General features: G+C 36.3%; 1 protein-coding gene across 3 annotated transcripts in view; it reads right to left on the bottom strand.

The window, feature by feature from the left end:
- The window catches only part of SDCCAG8 (SHH signaling and ciliogenesis regulator SDCCAG8), a 104,762-nt gene that overhangs the window by 30,484 nt on the left and 48,363 nt on the right, over positions 1-25,915 (bottom strand). For 2 of the 3 annotated variants that reach the window (XR_009418014.1, XM_059467290.1), the window contains exons 14-16: positions 17,105-17,232; positions 14,906-15,014; positions 8,045-8,176 (exon numbers count right to left, since the gene is read on the bottom strand). Coding sequence is in view for 2 of the 3 variants with exons in the window: in XM_059467290.1 (XP_059323273.1) it covers positions 8,045-8,176; positions 14,906-15,014; positions 17,105-17,232 (369 nt within the window). In the remaining variant the exon portion in view is untranslated. The remainder of the gene's footprint in view (positions 1-8,044; positions 8,177-14,905; positions 15,015-17,104; positions 17,233-25,915) is intronic. The other variant, XM_059467291.1, reaches the window with a different exon arrangement.

The raw sequence follows: 25,915 nt of genomic DNA, 5'->3' as shown, positions 1-25,915 counted from the left end.
GGTAGGAGAATAAAATGGGGCTCCCTGGAAAACAATGGGTGCATTTCTATCCAGTTATGCACATCTTTTTCAGTGTCAGTTCTGATCTGCACAGCAACAAGAATTTCTAGATCTTGCCGAATCAAGGAGAGTCTGGGTTGAGCTGTCAAAGACATCACCTTTATCCACCTCCATTTTAGAGGAATCAAGAATGCTTCGTTAATGCTAAATTAACATTTAAATTTGAAAACCAACAACTGTGCTGACAACAGAAAGTAACAAGAACAGCCTGGAACCTTATGTTGTGCTGTTTTATATCACACATATTTCAGGGCTTTTTACATTCCTAGTAGACAAGAACACAAGCTTACTATTAGTGAGCTGTAGGCTTTGACTCAGTTCATGATGGCATGAATATGAACTATTCCTCTTCTGTTTTGGAGAAGGCAGAATACATTAAAGTAGTAGGGTAGCAGATACTCTCAGAAGTGGACCATTACCAGACTCTTGCAGAGGGGGTGTAAGCCAGAGAGTTGGTAGCTGTTGAGCACAGGAACAAACAAACCCGGCTATTTTCCCACTTAGCTTTTCTTTGAGACATGGACTGATACAACCTTCCCAGATATCATCTTCCAGTTCCTCAAGCAATAAAACTGTGGTGGCCAGCAGTCTTGATGTGCAAAGTGAACACAGACACTGTGACTTCCCCTCTACAGCTTCTTCCTCATATTGACTGTATTGCTATGCAATTAAATCAAGTGCAACATTAACTAATCCTTAAAGAATGCACTTCAGATAATTATCAGCCCATTAACATGATCTCAAATGCAAAAAAAGGCTGCAACAAATTCAGAAACAAAAGGAATATATAAGGACATGGAGAGGTAATTGGAACATGAGAAACTGAAACATAAGCTAGATCAAGCAGTTTTGGTCACATGAACCCTAAACTCTTTGACAGCTCATTTTTTGATTAAGGAAATGCAATAAATCTTACCAACATTAACTTTAGCAAATAAATATCATGCAAATTAAATATCATGCCCATCAGCAATTGTTAACTAAGTCGTTGACAAGTACCTGACTAAAACAAAGAGCACAGCCAACAGGAACAATTGAAAGGGAAGAAGAATTCTCAGAGAATTTCTTCACATTTAAACAGATTTTTGAATATTTTGAATTATGACTCAGCACAAAAAAGGAGGAGTAGGCTGATAAATTTAAGAGATGTTATCAGCTTTGAGAAAGTCTGGGATACTGCACAGAAAGAAAGAGATGACTCAGAAGATTGAAACAGCAGACACAGGATGAAAGTCTTACACTATATATTCAATGTGTTCTCAGTTCATAGTAAAAGTCTCTGCTGAAAACTTGAATTTACTTGGGAGAAAGACGTCCTGGATGCACTTCTTAGTGTAGCTGTCAGAAAGGCAAATGTGACTGTAGGATTCATCAGTCAACAAATTTCTAGTAAATATATAAATTCTATATATACAAATATATTCAAATGTCCCCATCCAAGACCCAAGAGAGTTTTGATTGCCCATATTTAAAAAAGATCAACAATCAGAACACCAAGGTGATGAAGAGCTTATTGCAAAAAGAAGAAAAAGGAGGAACACTTTACTTGTAAGCAGAGGTAGGACTGAATAGACACATCCATGTCCACAATTACCAGTGGTAATTGCATTACCAGTGCAGATTCTTTTGCAGAACTGCTTGTCCCAATATTGGCTCAAAGACAAGTAGGTACAAACGAAACAGAGCTTAATTCAGACCAAAAATAAGAAGGATCCCAATGAAAAGATCAGTAGAATAAGTTGTCCAAATTGGAATGGTGAGGCCTACAGAGGAGCTCAATACGTTCTCAAAGAAATATATGTGTGTATAAACTATATATAGGTACATATATTTTAGATACACACACTTGGAAACAGATGAACACAGTACTCTGTGACCTAGAATACATCGTACAGAACATTATTAAGTTCCCTAAATTTCTCTCTGGAAATTGGGTAGGATATTCCCCTCTGCTTCTTATTTGCTTCTTAAAGCTGAGAACTTATTTGCACACAATTTTGCAGCATTTCATGAAAATCTTGTATTTCACTCTTTGTATCCTTCAATTTTTCTAACAACTAAGAAAATTTTTGCTTTGAATGTCTACTGTTTATGTAGTTGGGGAATAAATCCTTAAAAACAGTGTTTGAGGTCTTACATAACATTAACTATTTTGGATGGGAATATTACACATATAAAAGCATAAATAATAGATGTATTTATACCACACTATATACATACACCTACTTTAACTGAGAAAGGGAAAAAATAGTTAAAAAGATATATAGTAAATAGACAAATGGTGAACAACAGAAGAATAGGGAGGGAGACATCCTGAACATGCAACTTCTATTCCAGAGATTTTGAACTGTGAGCAAACACCCTAGTATTAAACAAGACTCTGGCAGGATTTGCAATTTATATATGTGTCTTAAGTGTATACACACTAGCCATTAATTATTTCCTAATAGCAGGTCTCTGGAGTACACATTTCTCAATCTAAAATATGAGTCTATTAAATAGTAATAAAATAATTAAGTAACAGTGACAACCCCACTGGCTGGATAGAGCTGGGAGTTTTATCTGTTTGCACCACAGTGCTGACACACGGTGACCACAAAGCTTTTTACAAACTCCTTGCATGAAGGGCTGCACAAACAAATATGTATCTCCAATTGCTACAGCCATCCTGCTACAGCACAACCACGCCAAAGATACATGGTGGGAGTAATGATGCTCAGGAAAAAGTGCAGCACACTGCTCTTTAGACATTGAGACAATGTGAGTATCTCTATATCTTTAATACCAAAGGTTCTATGGACGCTAGCTATGTTAATCTTTATTTTCAATTCAAAAACGAATGTGCTTTAAACTAAAAAGCCAGCAAATAGTGCATTTTTAATCTATGATTGCATTGCTAAACAGATGATTGGTCTAATAAAATATAGGAACAATTACCTCATTGTGACTTTAAAAATTATACTAATCTATTGGTAAAATAAAGAAGACAATGTATTTAACTGAGAATGAAGTGGACTGGAAGAAAATAAAGGTCTTTCAGGTAATGACATAACCTAAATTCATCCATCCGTCATTGTTTCTTGCAAACACATATACATACAAAAAGTACTTCAGTTTTAAGGAGAAAATGTAAAATTTCAAATGCAACTTGTTTGCTCCAGTTATCAATTAATAATTTTAATGAGTAGTTCTACTGAAGATTTGACAAGAAATCTGAAATTTCTATTCAGCAGTGTAATAGTGACAGCAAACTAGCTATTGTGATTTTACATAGCAGATATTTGAAAATGTTGGTGAATTCTCTCTAGATATGTCTTAATTCCCATAGATATGTGCTCTCTTAAGCATACATGATCTTGCATACCCTACCACTTAGTAACAAAACAAAACAAAAAAAATTAATGGTGGAAAATAGCCTTTACAATCTTTGTCAAACTGACTATCACATTTTCACTCGAGTGGTCTGTTTAAAGATCCATTTTAGCTACCCTTCCAGATAAGCTTATCCATAAGAATCCTACATTTGCCATAGGTAGAAAACAAATATAATTTGTCACATGTTGTGCCATACAGACATTTCTGCACAGTTGCTGCACCACACTAGAATGTCTGAAGGGGAAGACACCCCAGGTAGTTGGCTGCAGACACATCTCAGCAACATGGCACGTAGTTCCAATTTGACACATAGAGTCTTTATAAATCCAATGTCTATGAAGTCAAACAAATCTCCTTCTTATTTATAGTAACAGGCGAGAGCAGATCTCTGCCGTCTTGTTACACAGATGGTTGTAACATTTTTATAGTTAACTTACAACCACTGATGCCTAAGGAATAGACACACATCTGCCCCAAACTGCCAGTCCTGTAGGCTCTTCTTTTTAACTTTAGCTAGCAAAAATACAGTCGAAATACGTCTAACAGTGTCACCTCCAAAAAGCTCCCACAACAAAAAGCCCCACGCAGATTTGCATTAGATGTATTATCGTTGTTAATGTTATACAGATTGGACATTGATCACACACATTACAGCAAAAATTACAGTAATATGAACCATAACCACAAGATCTGAGAGAAAATTCATAGCCCCAAATTCCATATGCTGAACTTTAGAAAAATGTTTGGAAAGAAACTCATTACAAGCTTCTAAATTTATGTTTTATTAAAAAGATTTAAAAATAGTCCTATATTTCATATAAACTACTGTCCAAATTATTTTCTTTTCTTTAACTGCTTCATAAAAAGTAAAGGCATGTCTGGCTCATCTTGAAAAAAAGAAATAAATTTCCTAGGATTTTCTTTTCCTGCTTGAAGGTCTTCAACAGGAAACATACATGGAAAAGAGCTAAGCTATATTTCATTAAATGCCTCTCATTTTAGATACTGGCTGTCCACAGAAGCAATCCTCTAAATAGCTGAGTTACAATCAAATACTTGTTTTACGAGACGAACAGATGAAGAAAAGTAAAGCCATGATTGAACCTTGTAACTGTAAGAGTTGTCAATTAAGTTCAGTGAAAGTTCAAACATCCTGATGAAATCCTGACCCATGGCAGCTTGGGCAAATGATACTTATTCATATATATGTTCAAACAATAATAGATCTAGACAGGTTCTTGTCTTTTTCTTCTTACTCTTCAAATTGGAAGAGAAAAGAGCTTGTGAGAAAGTGGATCTGCATTTACATAACAGGTCTAACTACAGAGGTGAAAATGCACACCTGGGAATTCAGTTTGAAAACAGATTAAGGAAAGAATGAACCAACTTTATACATACAGTTAGCCAATTCATCTGGCTTTGAATTTTCCTTCATCTGGTATCTATTCAAATTATGTAAGGTGGAGCACCAAAAAAAACCCCCAAAAGATAGAAAACTTTTAGTTTTGCTTCATAGTATTTTTATTCTTGGCTAGTTTCTACCTTTACATCTGCCTTATAAGAAATTCTATACTTTCTGTTATCTGCTAATTTCTACTATGAACACAAATCTACAGAATGGGAATTTGAAGAATTTAATAAGACAGTTTGCTTTGAGGTTAAAAATTTATAAAAATGGACTCTGCTACATAACAGACAAGAATTTCAGCAAGATTCATATCCAGGAAGATACACATGATGACCAGCTCCACTTGGACTCATAACATACCACCTTAGTTAGTCCTGCAAACCATACATCCTTCAATTCAAGTCTGCCTCATTAATATGTGACAATTGTATAATTTAGGATGGACATCTACTTCTTTTAATGCCATATTTCACTGAGTAAAAGCACACCAAAAAGGCTGGGTATTTCCATTACACTGAAAAGGCTGATTCCATACCCCGTTTAATGAGTGGCACTTAAAGTAATCTCTTTCTTAGAAATTTGCTTATTTAATTTTGGACTACATTCATTTGCATCACACAGAGGTAGGAATGGCACTAAAACACTTTTCTTGTTCAGTTTCAGGAGTGCAACTATTATGATTGCCAAAGCATTTTTGCTCCAAAAGAAATTCTGATCATTTAGGTATTGTTTCTGCCACAAAACAGTTCAGGGCCTGTCATGCTGTCCCTGGATAAAACAAGTATGGACAGTGATATCTTCTCAAGCAAATATCACAAAACCCCATTTTTAAAATGCAAATGTTAGGTTCCAAGTTTAGCAAAAATAATTTTAATAAGAGAGATTTTCTGAAGCTCTAGAATAACAGCAGCTAGAAAATTAGGTCAGAATGCACTTTGTGGGACTATGTTGCAAAACAGCCACTGCTATTTGTAGCTGCTATGTGTATATAAAGGAGAATACAAAGGCAAAACAAATGTATTAAGAAGTAACCATCATCAACAGTATTTTGCTGAGATTATTAGGATCTAAGTGATGGATGAAAATCTGAGGCAAAATACATTATTATTATTTGTTGTTCTGCTTTCACTAAATAGTAAAGTCAGATATCTATTTTCAAAATCAGAAGAGAAAAATCACTATTTTTATTTAGTAGAAATCCTTCAACATAAATATATCCAACTGGGAGATTTATTTGTTGGAGTAGTTATTCCTTCTGCTTTTTTCACCTAGATTTGTAAACTTCATGACCAATTTACAGCATTTGGGAATTAATCCTGAAAATCAACTACAGTTTTCACATGGAAAAATAAAATTAGATTACACTGATTTTTTTAAAGCAGTGTAGAGTATCAGCCTTGTCACTTATTAGTTGGAATTAAAATTAATAGAGTGCAAGATGACAATTAAAAATATGCTAAAAGAGCCATCTCTTAAAATGCTGGTAAAGTATATTGTTCATGTTTAGAACACCTAATAATCTCTGCCATATTTACATATTCTAAAATATTAAATAAGACAAATGCTATTACTGCCCTGTTTTCTCTGTTGTCTGCAAAACAGCAGCAGAAGGTAAGGCATTGCCTGCAGCATGACCACTCTGCTTTCAAACCACTTTTGTGTTCTGGATTAATGCTTTCAGTCTTTTCTACTGTAGAATCATTGCTGCTGCAGCAGAGAATGAGCAACAATTTCCAGTAGATCTATCTTATTTATAAAAATAGATAGAGGAAAGGTTATCCTAAAAACTTGCAAAGCACTTTTAAATTCCACTAGATACTCATAATCTACAGAAAAGCAGCTAGGAGAAAAAAGAGGGAGAAAAATTTTTTCTCCTGAAAATAACCTCAAATCCTCAGTCCTGCATATGATGAGAATCCACCATAACTAAAGAAATCAAAAGGGAGGTGAGATAAATGGAAAGATTGTGTGGTTACACAGATTAGGGACACAGTTGCAGCGTTTTGAATTTCTCTGTTCTCTGAGCTATAAATGATGATGACAATCCAAGGTTACAGGAGAACAGGATGAGGTACAGACAGAAATCTGAAAGGGAAGAGGAAAGAAGCAGTTCTGGACAGCCTAGATGAACACATGAAGTGCTTGCAAGAAACAAGATTATAGACAGAGAACAAAGAGATGGCAGTAAAAAAAATTAAAAATCAATACTTTAAAGAAATGAGCATAGAGGACTGGCTGCTATAATACTTGCAAGCTCTGCTCCTCTCAGGTGGTCAATGATGAAAAAAAGCAAAAAGAATTTTTCCCAGTAAGGGCTGTCTAGTCCAAATAAAGTTGAACTGCATTTTGCCCTTGACTACAGACAAGATGTAGCTTGGATGAGTGGATTTGCAGAGTTACGTCTCAGCCTTTACTTCATCCTCTACCACCACAAGCATGTCAAAACGACCTCCAGTGCCCGTTACACTTAATGTGGAGTGGAAAGCAGAACAAGAAAGCGTAGATGAACTTTCTGGAACCAACAGGAAAAGACTCCACAGTGATCTTTGAGGAAATCTAATCCATATCACAGCACAAGCCATTATCAGTCTGGAGACTCTGGCCAGAACAGTCAATTGATATTGGTGAAAATATTTCACACTAGCCTTGCTGCAGCTGCTCCCAGCTCATCCTGAGGAAGTCACTGCTTCTCTGAAAGGCTAGTGGTGCCTGGAAATGGTATTTCTCTGGTTACTGTGATTTTCAGTAAAATTTGTCTGTTTGTACAAATGATGGTAAACCCCAAAAATACAACTATTACATGGCATAATGGAACACACATCTGTACTCTATATTCACATCACTGAATAACCTCTTCCCTCCTTCCTTCCCAGCTCCCCCCCCCTTTTTTTTTTAAATGGTAAGACTATTCATACAAGTTAGAGCAGAGAACAGCCGAAGCAGCCCACACACATATGTACTAGGTTTAAATTCTTTGGAAGACTATGTTGTTCAAGCTTTCCTTTTATTTATCCAAAATGGCACAAGCAAAAGATGTTAAAAAAAACCAACTTGACAGAATGGTTGGGGAGGGGGAAGGAGTGGTCATTTCATAAGGAAAGAATATTACTTTCACACAACCTCGTGTCATTTTTATGTTTACACAACACGACTGGTACAGTTGAGCATATCACATACTGACAGATTAACAGGACCTCCTACCTTGACTTCATTCTCTCATGCATTCTCCCATGCTGGATACATTGTTGTTCCAATTCATCATTCCGTTTCTGCATCTTCTCCAATCTGCCACGAAGATACTCTTTTTCCTGACTAAGCTGGTTGACTTCAGATCTACAGAAGTAAAACAAAGCGATGATGGATGTTGTCAGATTTTATCCTGCAGTGTGCCATCAATATGTGGCTTCACCATTTATAAAATTCCATACATTTATATGTAAAGCATAAGCTATTACTAGAACTTACAGAAACAAAATGCTGTTTCAGATAATCTCAAGACAAAAGAATATGATACTGGTGGGTATCTTCTAAATATGCCACTGGCAATCACTCAATTATAGGTTGGCTGTGCTAATTTCAGCCTAATTTAAACAGGCATGCCATTTGGCATTATGCATCTATGTTAAATAAGATCAATAAATGTAAATTCATACTTGTTAAACAAGAATTTGGCTAACATCTTGAAAACACATTTTAACTTCTTTATTAGCAAAAGCTAACATTTCATTTTAAAAAACAGTTACTAAAACCTTGTTCAACCTTTACTCCGTTTTATAGGTTGAACTCTCAACAGTTCACAGGTTGAACTCTCAATAGTGGTACTGTTTTAGAAACTATAGTAACCTCCTGTGTCTAAAATAACATTGCACAGATTAAAAAGACATCAACAACAAAACCCCCATAAACCCGTCCCCCCAAAAAAACACTCACTCCCAATAAAAACCCAAAGCCTCACTAAGAGGAAAATTAACTAAACTTTCAGAAACAAGGGACAGATCATACAGGCATACACTAATCTACATAAAACTCAGCACAGCCTTTAAGAATATTAGTCACTTCTAAGCAATTCCTATTCTTCACGGGTGAGCAGAGACACCAGATCCATGAATGACCTGGGACTGCTACTTGCTACATCTCTAACCATCAGCCCATGGAAAACAGGCATGAGCTGTTTCTTAATATCAGGAAAAGACCTCAGATTAAATAGTGATAAAATATACATTATGCACTTGTACAATTTTAACTCTTTGGAAAAGGTTAATGAGAACATGTCAGAATCTGCTATACCATCAGAAAGTACGAATCAAAAGCAAGCAAATTTGATTTATGGCATCTGCCACTCCATATCTCAAGGTTAAAAAGCTTCAGATATATCTTTAAATCATAAACTTAAATATGCTGCAATTACAGCAGAAATACTTTACCTTCCTGGCTGTTACAGAATGCAACAACAACTGACATTCTGAAAAATACAACAAAATGCAGGGAGGAAGGAATACTCCTCCTTCAAAAACATGTTGTTACATTGACAAGTCAAATCTAGAAATGACAACATGATCTTTTCATGTTTAAATAGAGAACAATGCATGGTATCATCTGTGAATCTAAAAGAACTTAGGAAAGGAAACTTTGGACCGAGACTGTATGTAATTGAATTTAGATTGAGAGTTACAGCTCTATTAAGGAAGATCACACACAAATACATCAGAATTGTGCTGATAGATTTGTACATCAAACTTCAGTGCACAGGAGTTTCCTGGATGGATACATAATAGTGGGCAGGATGTTATAGGAAAGTAGCAGAAACTGAATTTTTCCACCGACCATTTTACAGAAATACTAGTAACTTAAATGTCAGCATTAACAAAGCACTGCCAGCTGGACCAACTGTTATCACACAATGTGAATGCAGTCTGCACTTGATACTGATACTGTAAGACAGACAACCAGTGGATAAAAGCACAGTTTCACTGCAGAGAAGCTCAAAGAGACCTGACACGGGACTAAATTCAATTCTGCATTCCTTTTTTGCCAGCAAAATTCAGCAACAGCATTTGCCATGTAGGAATACTGTAAATTATCACATTTGTTGGGTTTCCCAGCTGGGAGATCCTGTTTCTTTTTCTGTATTTATATGTGACTGTCTCATTCATGGAAACAGCAGAAGCAACTTTCAAGGTGATAAAATTCTCCAAGTTTCACAAGGACTTATTAATCTCCATTACACTTGAAGGTGCCCAAAGTCTTTCTGGAAAGATCAAGTAATTCAAATCAACCAAAACCAAAACACTACTGAAATTATAATTAATGAAACCAAAGTAAGTAATGAATTAATTAAAACTATTATTATCATAATCTCCAGTCTCTAAAATAGAGCTCTAAATGCCTGATGCTTTGAAGCACATTATGAGTGTTGTTTCCTCCTAAAATATCTTTTGTAATTGCAGTTAAACAGAAAAAAAAATTCTAATTATGACATTACTAACACAATGTCCTTTCCATGTAACTAAGAGTCTGACCCCCAAGACTCAAGTATTTAATGACACTGAAGTTTTGAAGGACAGCACATATGAAGGACAGAATGGTTAGGTCCATGTTAAAAGGTTCAGAGTGTTAGCATTAGAGAGAACACCAGTCCAATACAATACTGCATACCAAGAATCTTCCATTGTCACTTGTCAATGATTCCCTCTGCATCTTTAAACATACCTTTCATTCACCTCAGTTTCCAAAGATTAAGATAAGACAGATAATTCTATGTGATATTTAAGTAACTTCACACATTGCTGGGTTAAATAAAAACCCCAAACCCACCACAATTGTACTAAGCCTGATAACTGTACTGAATGCTATAGCACATTTATACAGGAGTAGAAATTCCACTCAGCCAGAGGCAGGACCACTCCTGTGTAAATGCTTTTGAACAACTCTGCTCCCAAGGTATCACAGCAGGAAAAGAGAGGGGGGAAATGTCAAAGTATGCAGTGCTGAACTTCAGAGATAGTTCACTCACAATGCTGGGGACAGAGGCAAATTAGAGAAATCTGTGCAATAATCACTGTGTCTGATGCATCCTGCACAACTAAAGGGCACAGCATGGATGTGCTGATGTTGTTCCATCTGAGCTACTCTGGGTCCAACAGTCTGAGCAATAAGCTGTGGTGGACTCAGTAGAAACTGAAGCATGCAGGCATTTGGAGTGCTGCCACTGGAGCTGAACGCAGCAGGAAGGGGCACCTCTGCAGACTCAGGCTGGCCCCACAAGCCAGGCAGTCACGGAGCTGTGTGTGCTTCTGAGATCTCATACACTCAAATGACCTGTATGAAATCATTGTTATTTTGAAACTGCACAGAGCAAAGCTACAACATTGCATGACAATGTAAAATGCATGCTTGTAATTGGATGCATAATAGATTTTGCCAAGTCTCATTTACTTGTTACTATATCAAATATAATTGATGGGGGCAGAAACAAACCCCCTCAATACTTCTGGATCTATTTAAATACCTCAACTTCTATTTAAAAACCATTTTAAGGTTTTATCTACCATCTTTGCTGGAAGAATCTTGGAAAAAAACCCAAACAGGTTAGCCTCCAAACCACTTAAATACTAAAGGAAAAAAAAAAGGTGAAAATGTTAAATAGTCAAAATTCAAAGTCAATCTTAGGATATCTTTAGGATGAGCTGATTTTTGAAAATAAGGTGGCAATGCTGCATTTATTCCTCTGAACTAGCTTTTTCATTTCAGTGCTTTTTAAACACTGCTTTTTCCTGCTCTTAAAACCAATTGTTTACTTGCACAGAAATTAAACACATCCTCTAAAATACTTTCTGCTGATGCAGTATTATTGCATCTAATTTTAATGACTAAATCTTCAGACAGACTGTTCCCCATCTTCATACAGTTACCTTCAACAAACATTTCACTCCTGGTATTGAGTGCAACGACTGCAGTCAACCAAACAGGCAGGAAAATAGTTCAGCCGGGTATGTGTTCTTTACTTCAATTAAACTCACACAGTTGGATGCCTACTGTTGCCAAACCAGTAATATAATTTATACATTATAGTCCAAACAGTAAAACTACACTAAAAGTCATTTAACAATATTTATAACACCATAAAATACAGTGTTAAAATATATGAACTGCAATATGTACCAAAATTATAAAATTTGTTTCTCATCATCAGTGATTAAAACCAGGATCATTGCTCTAGCTTCAATACTCACAACCCTGGTGACAGATTAGAATTCAAATCTTAATGATCAATTTACAATTAACAAGATAGAAGTGAAACAAATTAAACCAACCATTATATATAACGAGACCCAATGGACTCCCATTGTTCCCCTTAATTACAAAACGCAAATCACAAATACACAGTGGGTAGTGTTAAGCATTAATCTACAACCTAGAAACTGAGACAGTGACAATCAGAGGGAAAAAAAGAACAAAACAAGAGAGAAACAGAGAAGAAATCAACAAAGGACTATATTTTTAAACATGCCTATGCATACGAAAACCTTCACAGACACTATCTTGTTTCTGCACAGCTTGAGGGGTTTATAATTCGTCTGACATTGTCTTTCTGACACCTCTCTGTGTAGGGACTAGCTCAAAAAATGGTTCCAGCTTACATATAAACACAAAAACTTCAGTTTAGATTTCTCAGAAAACCTGCATTAAATATAAAAATATATGTGCCATTCAGATAATTCAGCTGATATTGCAGAAATACATAGTTGTCACAGATAAGTTTGAAATGTCTTTTGTTACAAATGGGCACTTCCTATCAAACGAAATAAAATTTTAAAAAACTTACTATTGCATCTGTTATTAAAAGAGCTTGAGTGTTCTACCAATTAAATAATGGTATTGGTAGCACACAGGTATATCTTAAACCCATGGAAAATAAGGCACAAAGATTCCAGAAGTACAGCAAGAAAATACACATTCAGATCCAAAATTCAATTTATGGTAATGTCAAAAATATGGAAAAAAATGGAAAAGTATTTTCTCTGAAAATAGGGTACACCGTTGCTTTGTGATCTGCCTTTATTAATGTACATAAGAACTAAGTTATAAAATCTTCCCCAAATTATTGCTTTTTTGCAGAAGACAAAACTACAGCATTCTGTACCATAATGTGGTTTTACACAACATTCAGTGACAATGAGCTGAAGACTGCCTTTTGGAGAGGTGCTATTGAGGGATATGTGCCCATCATGCATTTAGAACTTGGCTAAAATAATTTTCTGCATCTGATCTCCTGATCACATCACTTTGTGAAGCCATCTATATTAGTCTGTCATTTTCCACCACCTCCAGTTCCACCTTGCTGTTCTCATTTTTACCTTCTATTTTTTTGTCTCTACCTATTTCTCTATCCCTGTAACTGATTGCAGCAGCTCCCACTCCAATGAAGGCAAGCTCAAGCTATTTTAGGACCACTTCTCATAACCACTTTCCTGCATTCTTCCTTACAGTTTCTTGTATAAAAAATACCACTTCCTGGAGATGCAAGAGGGCTCCTTTTCCCATTTTCAGGTCCTCGACATAGTCAGCTAATGCTGCTAGGTGGAGAAACACTTGGCAATCTCTAGTATTTATTTTCAGAGAATAATGTGTTTTCACAGTATGTTTTCTGTCTTTCCTTCATCCTTTACAGCTACTAGTCTGTGACTGTGAGCTCTAGCAACAAAGTCTGTGTGCTTTTTTATTGCTGGAATAATAATATGATTTGAATCCATTTACATTTTGCATTACTTTAGCAGAAGAGCTCTTCTTTTTCAGAGGAAAAATTCTCTTTGCTTCTCTCTCAAGTATCCCTCACAACACTTGCATGGGAATACTGCTTACAGTCTCTCAAGTTTCTCATTTCTTCCCCAAACATTCAGGATGGGATTCATCTCCAAACTTCAGACACTTAACAGCTAGTCAACACTTTATATCCAGTGGGAAGTAGGATGGGCAGTGGAGGCAGTACACATGGGAAACATAAATTTTATTTATTACAGACATATATATATGTGTGTGTGTCTGTCATCTACCTAAATTCTCCTTTGACCATTCCTGGGAAGAGGGTACTGGGGTAAATGAGCTCTCTCCCTGAGTGAGTTCTGCCTCTTCTACATTACCTCAAAAGGATGATTAAATCTCTACATTACCTCAAAAGGATGATTAAATCCACCCAGCAGAAGAATTCTGTCTTGAAAACCAATTTTACCTTTGCTGGGTGTTTTCCTTACTTCCCATCTGCCATGAGATAAATACTAGCCTTAATTACCAAATTCACTTTGCATTCAATTTACAGAAGCTACAGAATGCCAACTCTCCACTGAAGTCCAGTTTACTATTCTAAATATGAACCCCCAATAAAATTTCAACAGATACTATTTTCACACTTAAAAATGTAAAATCAAATTATTTCTGCTAAAGAATGACAAAATTCATGTTATCTTTAGAAGATATTTCTGTTTTACAGAACTTTTGACAAGACACCTCCACAGCTTTGTATTTCTTTAAATTATTATTACTTCCAGGTGTTGCTCTCTTCCTCAGGTTTTAATGGCTTTGAACTTAGATCTACTACTGATTGATAAAAAGCAGCAGCAGAATCAGAGCTTCAATGACAAGCAATTTTGATGACAATTATTTTATAGACAATATCCAGTGTGTAGTGTAGTACTGTGAAAAGAGTACTAGAGTAAATAAAATTACAACAGTTTGAGATTACTGAATCTTTAGCATTTTTCATATAACTTCAGATAAACTTGAATTGTAGAAACAATTTTCTACCGTTCATATTAAGATTATGAACACAAGGAAGAAAATACTATGAGGTTTTTACATTGGAATTGTCCAAGAAATTTGAATTATTAGTTAGAAACAAAATCTTAAGGGGCATATTATACTGAATTTTTAAGGGGCATATATTACATTGACATGATATGTAATACCTGGGACAAAATGAAAAATAATAAATATTAAAATACAAATAAAAAGATAAAGAAGCATGTCCTTGTAATAAAAGGGTCAGGTTAACAAAAATATACTAACCTGTATTTTTCTGACATTTGTTCCAACTTCTTTGCCAATACAAAACATTCTTCCTTTAATTTTGCTATGAATGTATTCTGGGAGGTCAGCAATGAATCCAGTTCTTCTACTAGAAAACACAAAATTGTGATACTATGAAATTACAATTATATAAATTTGTAGATAACATAGAAACAATTTTATATATTCTTAATTTCTTTCTTCCAGTTCCTTCTATTTTGAAATGTTTTTTAAACTTCAGCTACTTGGACATCATCACTTACCAAATTAAGGCTCCATGTCAGAATTAGCTGAAGTGTTAAAGCAATGTTGCCACTGAATCTGGTCTTGTAAGAGAAGAATCACTGTGCAGACTAGATATCTAATCTGGTGGGCTTGCTTTTTAGCTAGAAGTTCACTGACATTTCTAGGAGGAATAAAATTGGCAAGCCATGCTTTAGCAGACTTTTCCTTGCTCAACTGGTGCAGAGGATACACCAGCAACCCAAATGCTCACACTGTAGACTCATTTCAGTATCTGCTTAAAACAGCAGTTCTTTTATTTACTGTGTCCTGAGCTTAACATGAATAATGTAATTTTTATTCTTAAATGAAAAGATTTACACTTACTGCCCAGTGACAGTTGAAATGAAACCATTTCACAAAGTAATTTTCAGTTACTATCAGTTTGGACTGCACCTAAACTCATGACCTAGAATCCAGGTATCTTTATTCTTTCAAAAGGGAGATACTGCAAAATGATCGTTTTGATTTCTGCTTTTAAAATTGGTGAAAGCATAATCACTCTTGCCCAAATTCCTTGTATGTGTGTAGGGTCATAATAAACAAGGTTTTCTTTATATACATTATAAATTACTATAATTTTCAACTCCCTCTAATTCTACTAGAGATGTATAAAAACAGATCCAGACATAATATTGTTTCATTTTTGTATAGTGGGACAATTTATGCACCAGAAAGGTAAATTACATTTCTCTTGTGAAAAATTACACACGGTCATATGCAGATGTGCTGGCTAAAGGAGAAAAAAATTATTCTGAGAGCTTCTTTTCTTCTCCTACAGTGTAGGCAGCAGCCATAATGTAGCTGTTTGCATTCCCTGAACACATGAGAAGGTCCTCTAATACTGTGATAATACTAAAAAAAGGCAGAAAATTGAATAGCATGCCTGCTACCTTACGTATTATCCAACACCCCTTATAAATAATGTATGTTGTTTAGTTTTCCTGGAAATATTGCATGACTGGTTAGTAAATATGGTATTTTGTAAACACATAAATATATCATGTTCTTTAACAGTTGAAACTCCTCCTCCTTTCCATGCTCATGGGCTACAGATTTCATCTCTTAAAAATTCCTTTTTTTTTGTTTATTTATAATATGCACCTCTATCAATGTTGTTGGCATAGTACTTCATAATACAAAAAGCTCTTTTTTGTTTGTTTGGAAAACCCATTTTACTTCCAGATTAAAGTTAGATGTTATTGATGGGCTAAGTCAATGCAATGAAGTCTCCTATTATGAGAACCTGAAGTATGCAAGGGATTAAACATCTTTCTTCTAGACTGAGGATGTGGGGGAGGCACATGGTAATGCTAAAAATGTTTGAGGCTGCAAAGATTAAATAAAGGAACATATCAATTTGGAGCCAGTGAATTACATCCAGCTGCGACAGTGAATTAAGAACCGATTAATGGCTAAAGCTTTTCTCCAGTTTGGATGCCGAAGCAAACTCATTAAGCTTTTAGAGTAGCTATAATGTGTGTACTGTGGGAACTGTTCAATGCTATTCAGGAGACTTTAACTGTAAGCTCAGAGCATTTCCCGCAGAGCTTCTGATGCTATTTTCTTTATATAACATGTGTGCCTGAAAATCCAGCCAAAAACAAGCCCTTTGTTTTTCTACTTTGTTGTGGTCTCTCTCAGCTTTACGTTTCTTGAACACAGGTAAATAAACTCATAATCCAGATGGTGCAGCAGATGTGAGAGCAGCACTCTGAAATCAACAGACAGTGGGCAATACTTTCCATTTTCTCTTTTAAACGCTAACTAATATGTAATTCGGAATCTCCGGTGTAGTTAGCATCTGCTCCCTTCGGCCAGCCAAAGGTTACAGGTGTTCCTGATGTCATTTCACAGTAAGGCGTGGGCCTGGCTTGTGAGTGAGTGCCCAGGCTCTAATCTTTCCCTACCACCTACCAGTTTTCTCATGCTGGGCCTCCATTTGCTGCATCTTCTGTGTCAGCTCCTGCTCTCTTTGCTGGGCCTGAAGGGCTCGGGCCTTTGCTTCATTGCTAACGCTGTGCTGAATGTTCTCTTTCTCCAATCTACCAAAAAAAAAAAACCAAATAGAAAATAAAGAAAAATAAAAATCGTATAGTGAAGAGGATAAATTAAAAGGGTAAAGCAGAACATTCAAATAAGAATAATAAAAATCTGACCAAGCTTTTCACATTAAACATTCTCCTCCTCCTTCAGGTTATACAAACTGACCTTTCTCTTACAATGTCAAACATTCTCCAGTGACTAGCAGAAAATGGATAAAAAGTATGATCTATTTCTTGAGAGAAAATTAGCCCTGCAGACAAAAATAGGATTTTATTTTTAAAAATTTTAATCACGACCTCTTTTTTATAAGGAAGCTTACCAACATTCACTTTGCACGGCACATATTATTTGCATTTTCTTTTAAATGCTATTTGTTTAATTCTGCAGTGAAGCTTAGGGACCTGACCCCGAGATGGACTGGTTCCCAGTGAATCAGCAGGAGATAAGTCAATGGGAGCGATTGCCACAGTGCTCGTGATACAGCTACTCTGAAAGCTTAATGAGTTTTCTTGAGCAACCCAACAAGTTTTAACTATTAATTTATGTAAATAGGAGATGAATGCATCCATGACAATAGAGTAGACTGCTAGCACCACACAGGCCCAGCCCCTTGTGGTTCTGCTCACTGGGGGGTTGTACAGGAAGGTCTAAAGCCCAGTACTATTATTGAAGTATGCAGGCAAGAGAGCAATTTACTTGACCAGATATGCAAGATGGGGCAATCCACTCCTGAGGCAAAACAAATGCTAGACTACCACACTCCATTGAAGCATTTTATTTAATGTAAGCCAAGCAAAAAGAGCATGGAAAATAAAACCCCAAAAAGATATATGCATGTAAATTAGAAAAGATCCTGAACTGAAAATTCAGATCTAGACTTTCCCAATGGTCGTGAATATTTATCTGGTGCACATTGGGATCTACATTTAAAACGTCCGTAAGTCCACACATACAAGGATTGATTTCTAGATTTCAAATTATGTGAGCAAACACCTTTCTACTGAAATGACATTTAATAGCTTGGGATAGGCTTCAAAAAAGTCTTATAAACATGTTTTATTTTAGGGATATTACCTATTTCAGAGGACGACAGAACACGGGCACAGATCATGTAAGGATAAAGCCACATCTCATGTGGTTGCTGCACTTAACCTTTGGATTGGTGCCTAATAACCCATCCGAGATATTGCAATATCTCAGCATGACACACACAATGTTAAATCTTCTCTCTCAAATTTACCCCAAAGCAATACAAATGGTGGGTCACATTACACTAATTCCTGGTCCTGATGTTTCAAGCCCTACCTTAGGCAAAACTCCCTTGGAAATCACAGGCAGTTTCTTCTGAGGGAAGACAGCAAATACGTTTAGATAGCAAAAATATTAGAGCGTTAAGGAAACAAAGCACATTTTAATAGGAAATTTCATATATTGAATAGCACTTTTTTTTCATATAGTGAATAGCACTTTACCACATCACTCTCAGAATTGCTTTGTAATCATATTGGGGCTATCATAAGGAGTGATGCTCCCATCATTTTTAAGTGTGAGCTCCAAATATGGAAAGCATTACTAAGAATATTTTTCCCACATTTGCTGGAAACCAGTCTGTGCAAACCCCTTTATTTTACAAATGATTTTACCTTCAGAGAGTTGTTATAGCACTGGATTGCTAAAAAAACTAAAGGAAAAACAAGCCACCAGCATCTCTAACATTCCTCTGATGCTTTCAGCTGAAGAAAGTGTCAGTAGCACAGTATTTTATTTAATAGTTCTCATGTGAGATGGCTGTGTGCTGTGCAGTCATCTGGCACACAGCTGGCTGGCTGGCCTTCTGCTGGGGGTAACCTTCAGCATGCAGCAAGCTACCAAGCTACCAAGGCAAACCTGTGAAGGTCCATTCCTCACTGCTAGGGCCCCTCCTGATGATCTCATGTTAACCAGCAAGTTCAAAATAAATGGAGAATCTACTGCCCCCAGAAACACTCTCCTGTGTAGGGGAGCCATCCAAAAGAGACACTCACCTGTGCCACTTACTGCACAGAGCAAGCTAGCAGGAGCTCAGAAACCATGGATGTGTAGTGAGTGCCCTGCGGCTGAAGTGTGGATGGGGTGGTTGAAGATGAATTTGTACAGCAGATAAAAGCTCAGTTGTAAAATTAGGAAAACAGGTCATTCTTACACTGAAGAGCAGCTTCTTGGGACTTAAAAGATTTTGGAATTAAAGCACATCCAAGGCCACACAGAGCAATATCTGAGGTGCTTAGAACTGCTCAGGAGCAAAAAAAATAATACCCTGCAGCCAAATCTATCTAAATGGAGCGGCATATCCTTCATCTACACCTTGACTTGAACCTGCTCTCTAAGTTCAATCTCTCTGCCCTCCAACGAAAAATTTCCTCAATACACATATGGAGAGAAAAAAAAAGAAACTATAACACATGCAGAAGGCAGCCCAAGAGATTTTAGGATCTATTGGTAACTTTCCTGCTACAACCAACAAATACTGGAGGAGTTCTAGAAGCTTTGACACTGTCTGTCCAATTGCAATTTCTTAAATCAATTATTTCACAATTCAGAGTAAAAGAAAATCTATGGACTGTATACAGAAGGAAGCAGTCCTTAGTCCCTCCAGCATTAGTGCAAAGACGTCAGAGGTCTCCTCCTACAAAAACTCCAGAATTTCTTATATTCACTAATGGAAAGCACAGAGGCAATGAAAAGCAAAGATACAACTGACTAATTTTGATGACACAGGTAATATCTGAATCAAAAATGACAGCTAAAGATTAATTGTTCCAGAAATTTAAAGAACCATATCTATAGAGGTCAAATATAGGAGATGAGTGGTTTAAGTGCACCAGCCTATTCTCTACTCAAATTCAAACACTAGTCTACTGAGTGCAAAACACCAAACACACTAAAATGCACATGTGATTGGTCACAACACTGATCAATTTTACCAAAGCAGACACATGGAACTCACAGAAACTTCCACTTCTGTGCAACAAAGTCAGAAGCGACCAAAGACTCAATTGTGGAGAAAGCTCAAGCTCTCCTTGAGCCTTGTTCTGAAGCACAGGTTTTCCACAGTGATTTTAGCTCTAAACTCCTGTTTTAAGCCTGCATTGGGGCTGTCAAGAGCCAGTCATTTAACTGGTTTGCACAACTCAATGAACTCAATATTGGTTTGCAGCGCTTTTCAAATGTTCTTGACAAAACAAAAGGTGCTGTGAGCTGTAGCTTATAGCACAGGAGGAAGAAAATTGCCATCTCTGGCAAACTTTAAAAAAAATCCTTGCTGCAACTGAAAGTGAAAAATTCAAAGTGAAAATTCACTTTGATCTCAAAACTAACATGAAGGTATGCTGACTGAATTTGAGCCATCAAACTTAATTATAAAAAACCAAATAAAACTCCAAACCAAAATAAGCCCCCAAATCAAAACATCTTTCTCACCACTAACAAACAAAAATTGGATCACAGATCCATTTACAAGAGAAGTCCACTCTCTGCCAAAGGGTTTTGCAGTAAAGAAAAAGGAAGTATGTAAAGACTAGTGACATAAAAGTCATATTTGACATAACTAAAAGTTCATCTATTTTTGACTAGGAAAAAACAGAACTTGGATTGACAAAAGTTTGAATTGCACTACACAGTTTAACAGTACGTATTTCTGAAGGAGTCTTTTCAGTTTGGTAACAGTAAAAATATAAAAATAAAAAAGCAGGACGATTCTTAATGTAGGATTAGGCCTCTGACTGGAGGCTGCCAGTATTTCTTCTGGCAAAGCAACTACAATTTGAAGCAACCATGCTTCCTATATTGACTATTTGATTTTTCCATGAGATCAACATGTGGCATTTTTAAAAAAGCTAATGGATCCATTAGTAAGGACTGTGAACTTAACTGGACAAATTAAAATACTCTAGCAATTATCTCAGTTCAGTGATACACAAGAGGTTATCATGGCATTTTTTTTGACATCTTCATTTCATATTAATGACAGTTCAAAATACAACAATAAAGCATTTTAGCTTTCATATATGCTTGTTTTAACCTGAACTTCATAAACCATTAAGGAGTAGCCAGCATTTAGTGCTCCAAATGCTTGAGCTATCCAAACTAACAAGACTTGTTTAAATGATGACCAGTCCTGGAACTCTGCACCCACAGACTTGGGCAGCAGGAGGGTCAGTCAAGTTTAACGCTGATGCTTTTACCACATGCCTCAGTGGTCCAGAACAGACCTCGTTCCTAGGTAACATGTAGCCAAGTGGGCCAGCACTGTGAGCCACTGCACAACAAATTACCTCAGAAGAGAGAAAGGACTCCGCTGAAGGCTCCTGTAGCTCTTTCAGAGGAAATGAGCTTTCTCTCCCAGTATTTTTGAAAATAAATGTATAGCAGAAGATTCTCTACCAAACTGGAAAAGTTTTAAAGAGTTACCCAAGCATTTTATTCCCAGTACCTTTAGCAAAATCTTGCATGAAGTCACTCAAATCAATTAAAACTCTTGAAAGTAGGACTTGAAAGACTACATGTATTAGAAGTCCTGAAGACCAAATAACTTTGGGTTCAAAGGTTCAGCAGTGTTTTATGCAGTCTGCCTTGCAAACTTTCCACAATACAGGTCTAGTGGACTGTCCATTACAAGTAGCTTTCTGAATCACCTTCTCATAGGCTCTTTTATCTTATTATTTCAGCTGCAAGTGTCAAAGGAAGAATGGAAAATTAGAGCATATCCTTGCTCTTCTCTCAGGCTATAGGAGGAGAAAATCCCAACCAAACAAACCACACATTCATGATAAAAAGGAAAAAAAAGTATAAAAGCTGAAACAAGATGTCACAATACCTGACATTCTCTAAGGGGACACATGAGAAAATTTTTGCTATCTCTAACTTTATTACCAGACACTATTCAAAACTCACAATGATAAAGGTCATAAGAGACGGTATACAAAATAAGATCACACTTCAAAAACTTCTTTCCCCTGTATTTTTAATGTATCTTTGTATGTATGTCATACATAGAAGAATAAGGGCTCATTTTTTTTATTTTTTCAGGTTAGCAGACAAGTCTAAAGGTTGGGCTGCAAACATGGAAAAAACCTCCAATTTGCCAAGAAGTCATTCTCCCCAGGAATAGTATTAAATAATTCTCTCTATTAATGTAAAACTTCTACAACTCCTTTCAGACCAGCCTTTCAATTTAACAGCACTGCAGTACCCCATTCAGCTATTTACAAAAGAGAATGTGTTTACTGAGTTTTGTCACATGCCATCCAATCTTAGTATTTTCAAACATTTAAGTAAGAAAATGCAACACAGTAAGACCTGTAATTCTGCAGGTAAACAGGTACATGCTGGTTTTAAATGCAGCTGATTAAAAATTATTGCTTTCCACACCTTCTAAATTGACAGAGTTCTAGAACATCAACTCAGCAAGAAGGCTCAGGGTCACAAGATTTCTCCCTTTCCTTTAAATCAGCCTTCCAGCAACCTTTGTTCAACAGTGACTGTTTTGGTTATCCTCTTTTGTAAGGCCTATGAATTTTCATCTAACAGGACCTTGTTAATAGCTACAGTTGCTCTGAATGAGGACTTAGCTGGACAGTGTTTAGTGGTTTCCTCTTATTAAACACTGTAGGGGTTTTTTTGCCATCTGAATTTTTGTAATAAAGGTTTTGATTTTTTCAGTGCTTGTGTGGATTGGATTTTATGGCTCTTAGTGTTCTTACAAGGCAAAAGAAAGACATGAAATGAATTATTCTTCTTATTGCAAAAAATAACTTAAAACATACATATGAGTGCAGGCTTCCTCAAGAATTATGTAGAAGTATCTTTTACAAGCATCATGATCAGGTCATTTCTTTAAACCTTTCCAAGGAGCTGAAAAATTGCCCTTCCTGTATCCCATTGAGGGAATTACCCACTGAGTTGCTCTTTTTGTCAGTTTCTGGGAGCTGACTGGATGCTGATTCTGGAGTTGCTGCCAGGTCTTCTCAGCAGAAAGCTCAAGTTTCTGGAAACTGCCCCAGCCAGCACACTGTGTTTGGTGAGCTTCAGTAAAATCTATATTTGCATGGTCAAATTTTGAAGAAACCCAACTATGAAATTAACTGGTGAATTCGAAGGACTGCATCATTTCTCAGGATACATGTGGGCCTATTCATGAGAACTGAGGCTCAAAAAACCCAACAAAACAAACAAAACTTAAATCTTGTTTCATGTATTACTTGAGAAATACAGTTTCCTAAAATAATGACATGTCAGGGCTTTCTTCTCATAACCATGAGAAGCAATGAGAACCATGAGAAGCATTAAATGCAATTAGAAAAGTAATGTAAAGGTCAAGGTGTGAAAAATTCAGCATTTAAATTGATCCAGCTCTTCAAATATAGATCTAAGAAGTTCGAAGGTGCTACAGAAATAACTTGAAAGTAGAAATACATTTAAAGTATGTTAATGAAACTAAATGAAATTTCACTACCCTACTTGAGATGAAAGACTGGAAAAAACAACTCTTCCAGGCTGCTACTACTGTTTCATAAAAACACTTCAAATAATAAGAAACACTTTTGGGGGGGGCAATAAAAGAAAAGGTTAAGCTCTATATAGATTCCCAACCTCATCAAGAGACAACTTGTCACCTGTATCCCCATTCCCAGAGTTCAAGTAATAAGAATTTAAATTTTGCTGAAACAGAAGACAGTGCATATGATTTTCTTGTACCCACTGATTTTTTTTCCCCCATAACTCTCTATTTAGGATGCAGCCACACCACGGGAACTGCTTTATAACTTCTATATGTATTTCCACTTTATATAATAACAAGAAGTCTACAGAAACAATTAAACACTTCAGTCCAAAATTTCCACTTTGCCCTTTAAGCCTTACTGAGGCATCAGAAGAAACTATACAGTAATGACTGCAAGTGAAAAAAATTCCTATTCTTGCTCACCATACTTGAAATGTACTTAGAAGTTATTACAACTAACTGGAGGTATAGGTAGGCATGAGAAAGATGAAAATCTAGGGCCACAGGAACAGACATACGGTAAAGAACCTTGAACACAGTTAATTTCTACATCTCTACTTCTATCTGTGAGATCAGTTAACAAAATGAAAGGACTGGATTTCTTACTTTACATTCAACATAACAGTAAGAATTTGCAAACACCTAGCCTATAACATGATTTTACTCTTTTGGCATTATAGCCATCAAGATATACCCAGAAAACCACCAGTTCCTCAATAAGTTCTCTTCAATCTCAATAGTCCTCTGTATTTCAAGTCACAACCAATTATTATCAATAGCTTCTCTCTATTTCAATGTTAGAGAAGAAAAAAGTGCCTCTAACAGTAATTAACATTTCATATTAGGTCAAACATACTGACTTGGAATCAAAATCTGAATTTTCTGGCACATTTATAAGATTTGCCATCAAGATATGAGGCTTGTGAGTAAATATCCATTCTCTCATGACTATTACCATCAGATTGTGAAGTATTTGGCTCCTAAGTCCCTATAGAAACACACAATTAAATACAGCATAGAGAGAAGTGATCTCTGTGAAGTCTTAGTACATAGCCTGAGCACTTCCAATATTGCACGTTTCTCTAGAATATTCTTTGTTCCACAAGCTACTTTTACAAATAACTGTATGTTGAAATGATTGCTTAACACAGAAGATTTTTACAGGTATGTGTTTTGTATAAACAAATTTATGCCAATTATTTTCCCTGTATTTAAAAAAGGAGTAATTTTCTTGATTTATGGTGATTCTTGAATTTGGCACCAGCAGCCTCTTACAATGAAGCTTCAGGACACATTTAAGGCAGACAATGTCAATATAAGAGGTGTGGTCCTTCTTTTCATCCTCTTAAAATGAGCACTTACAAAACCTATTCTTCAAGAAATTATTCTTTTTCCATCTGAATAATTCCCTGAATAACCTGATCACACAGGTGCCTGTCTTCAGTGGCAGCAGAAGCAAGGACCTGGCAAATGTGGCCAAACATATCTCTATATTGCCACTCTAGGGACTTGCTTTTCAGCAACAGCATAGGCTCAGACCAGGTTCAGATAACTGTGACTGTACTTCAAGGCCAGCTTGTTAATACAGTAAATCCAACCATCAGGCTCCTACCATTGAATCAAAAAATGATGCAGCTAAATGATGCAGAGACCTGATCTGCTATGAACTCACTCTGCCAATTTAAATTTGTTCAAAAACCCAATGTTTTTGGTACGTTAACTTTGTACCAGCAAGCTTTATGCTGAATCAGGTATCATCTGTCCTTCCTGCAGCTGGCATAAAGTCAGCACAAACACGGCGTTGCATGCTCTAGCTAATTAAAAAGGAAAGTGCCTGTGTGCTCACACCTGATCCGGATCAGCCCAGCACAGCTGAACGATCCAGTCGATCACAGATGCACTGGGAGTGACTGCTCCACACTTACCTGCATTTCTCACACGGCAGGTATGGACACACAACCTGCACTTAAGGTGCCACAGGCCTGATATGTGCAAGGTGATAATTATCCCCTACTATTGCTGAAATTGAGAAGAAGTTAAGGAATGTTTTTTTTCCTGCCTCCAAAGGACCAAACCTCACAAGAACAGCTTGGGAAGAAGCAGAATCGTTTGACAGAACAAAGCATTTCCTCAGGATGACA

The sequence above is a fragment of the Ammospiza nelsoni genome, chromosome 3 (assembly GCF_027579445.1).
Source record: "Ammospiza nelsoni isolate bAmmNel1 chromosome 3, bAmmNel1.pri, whole genome shotgun sequence".
Lineage (NCBI taxonomy): Eukaryota > Metazoa > Chordata > Aves > Passeriformes > Passerellidae > Ammospiza > Ammospiza nelsoni.
Note: the sequence above shows the minus strand (reverse complement) of the source record. Positions and strands in the feature narration are given on the sequence as shown.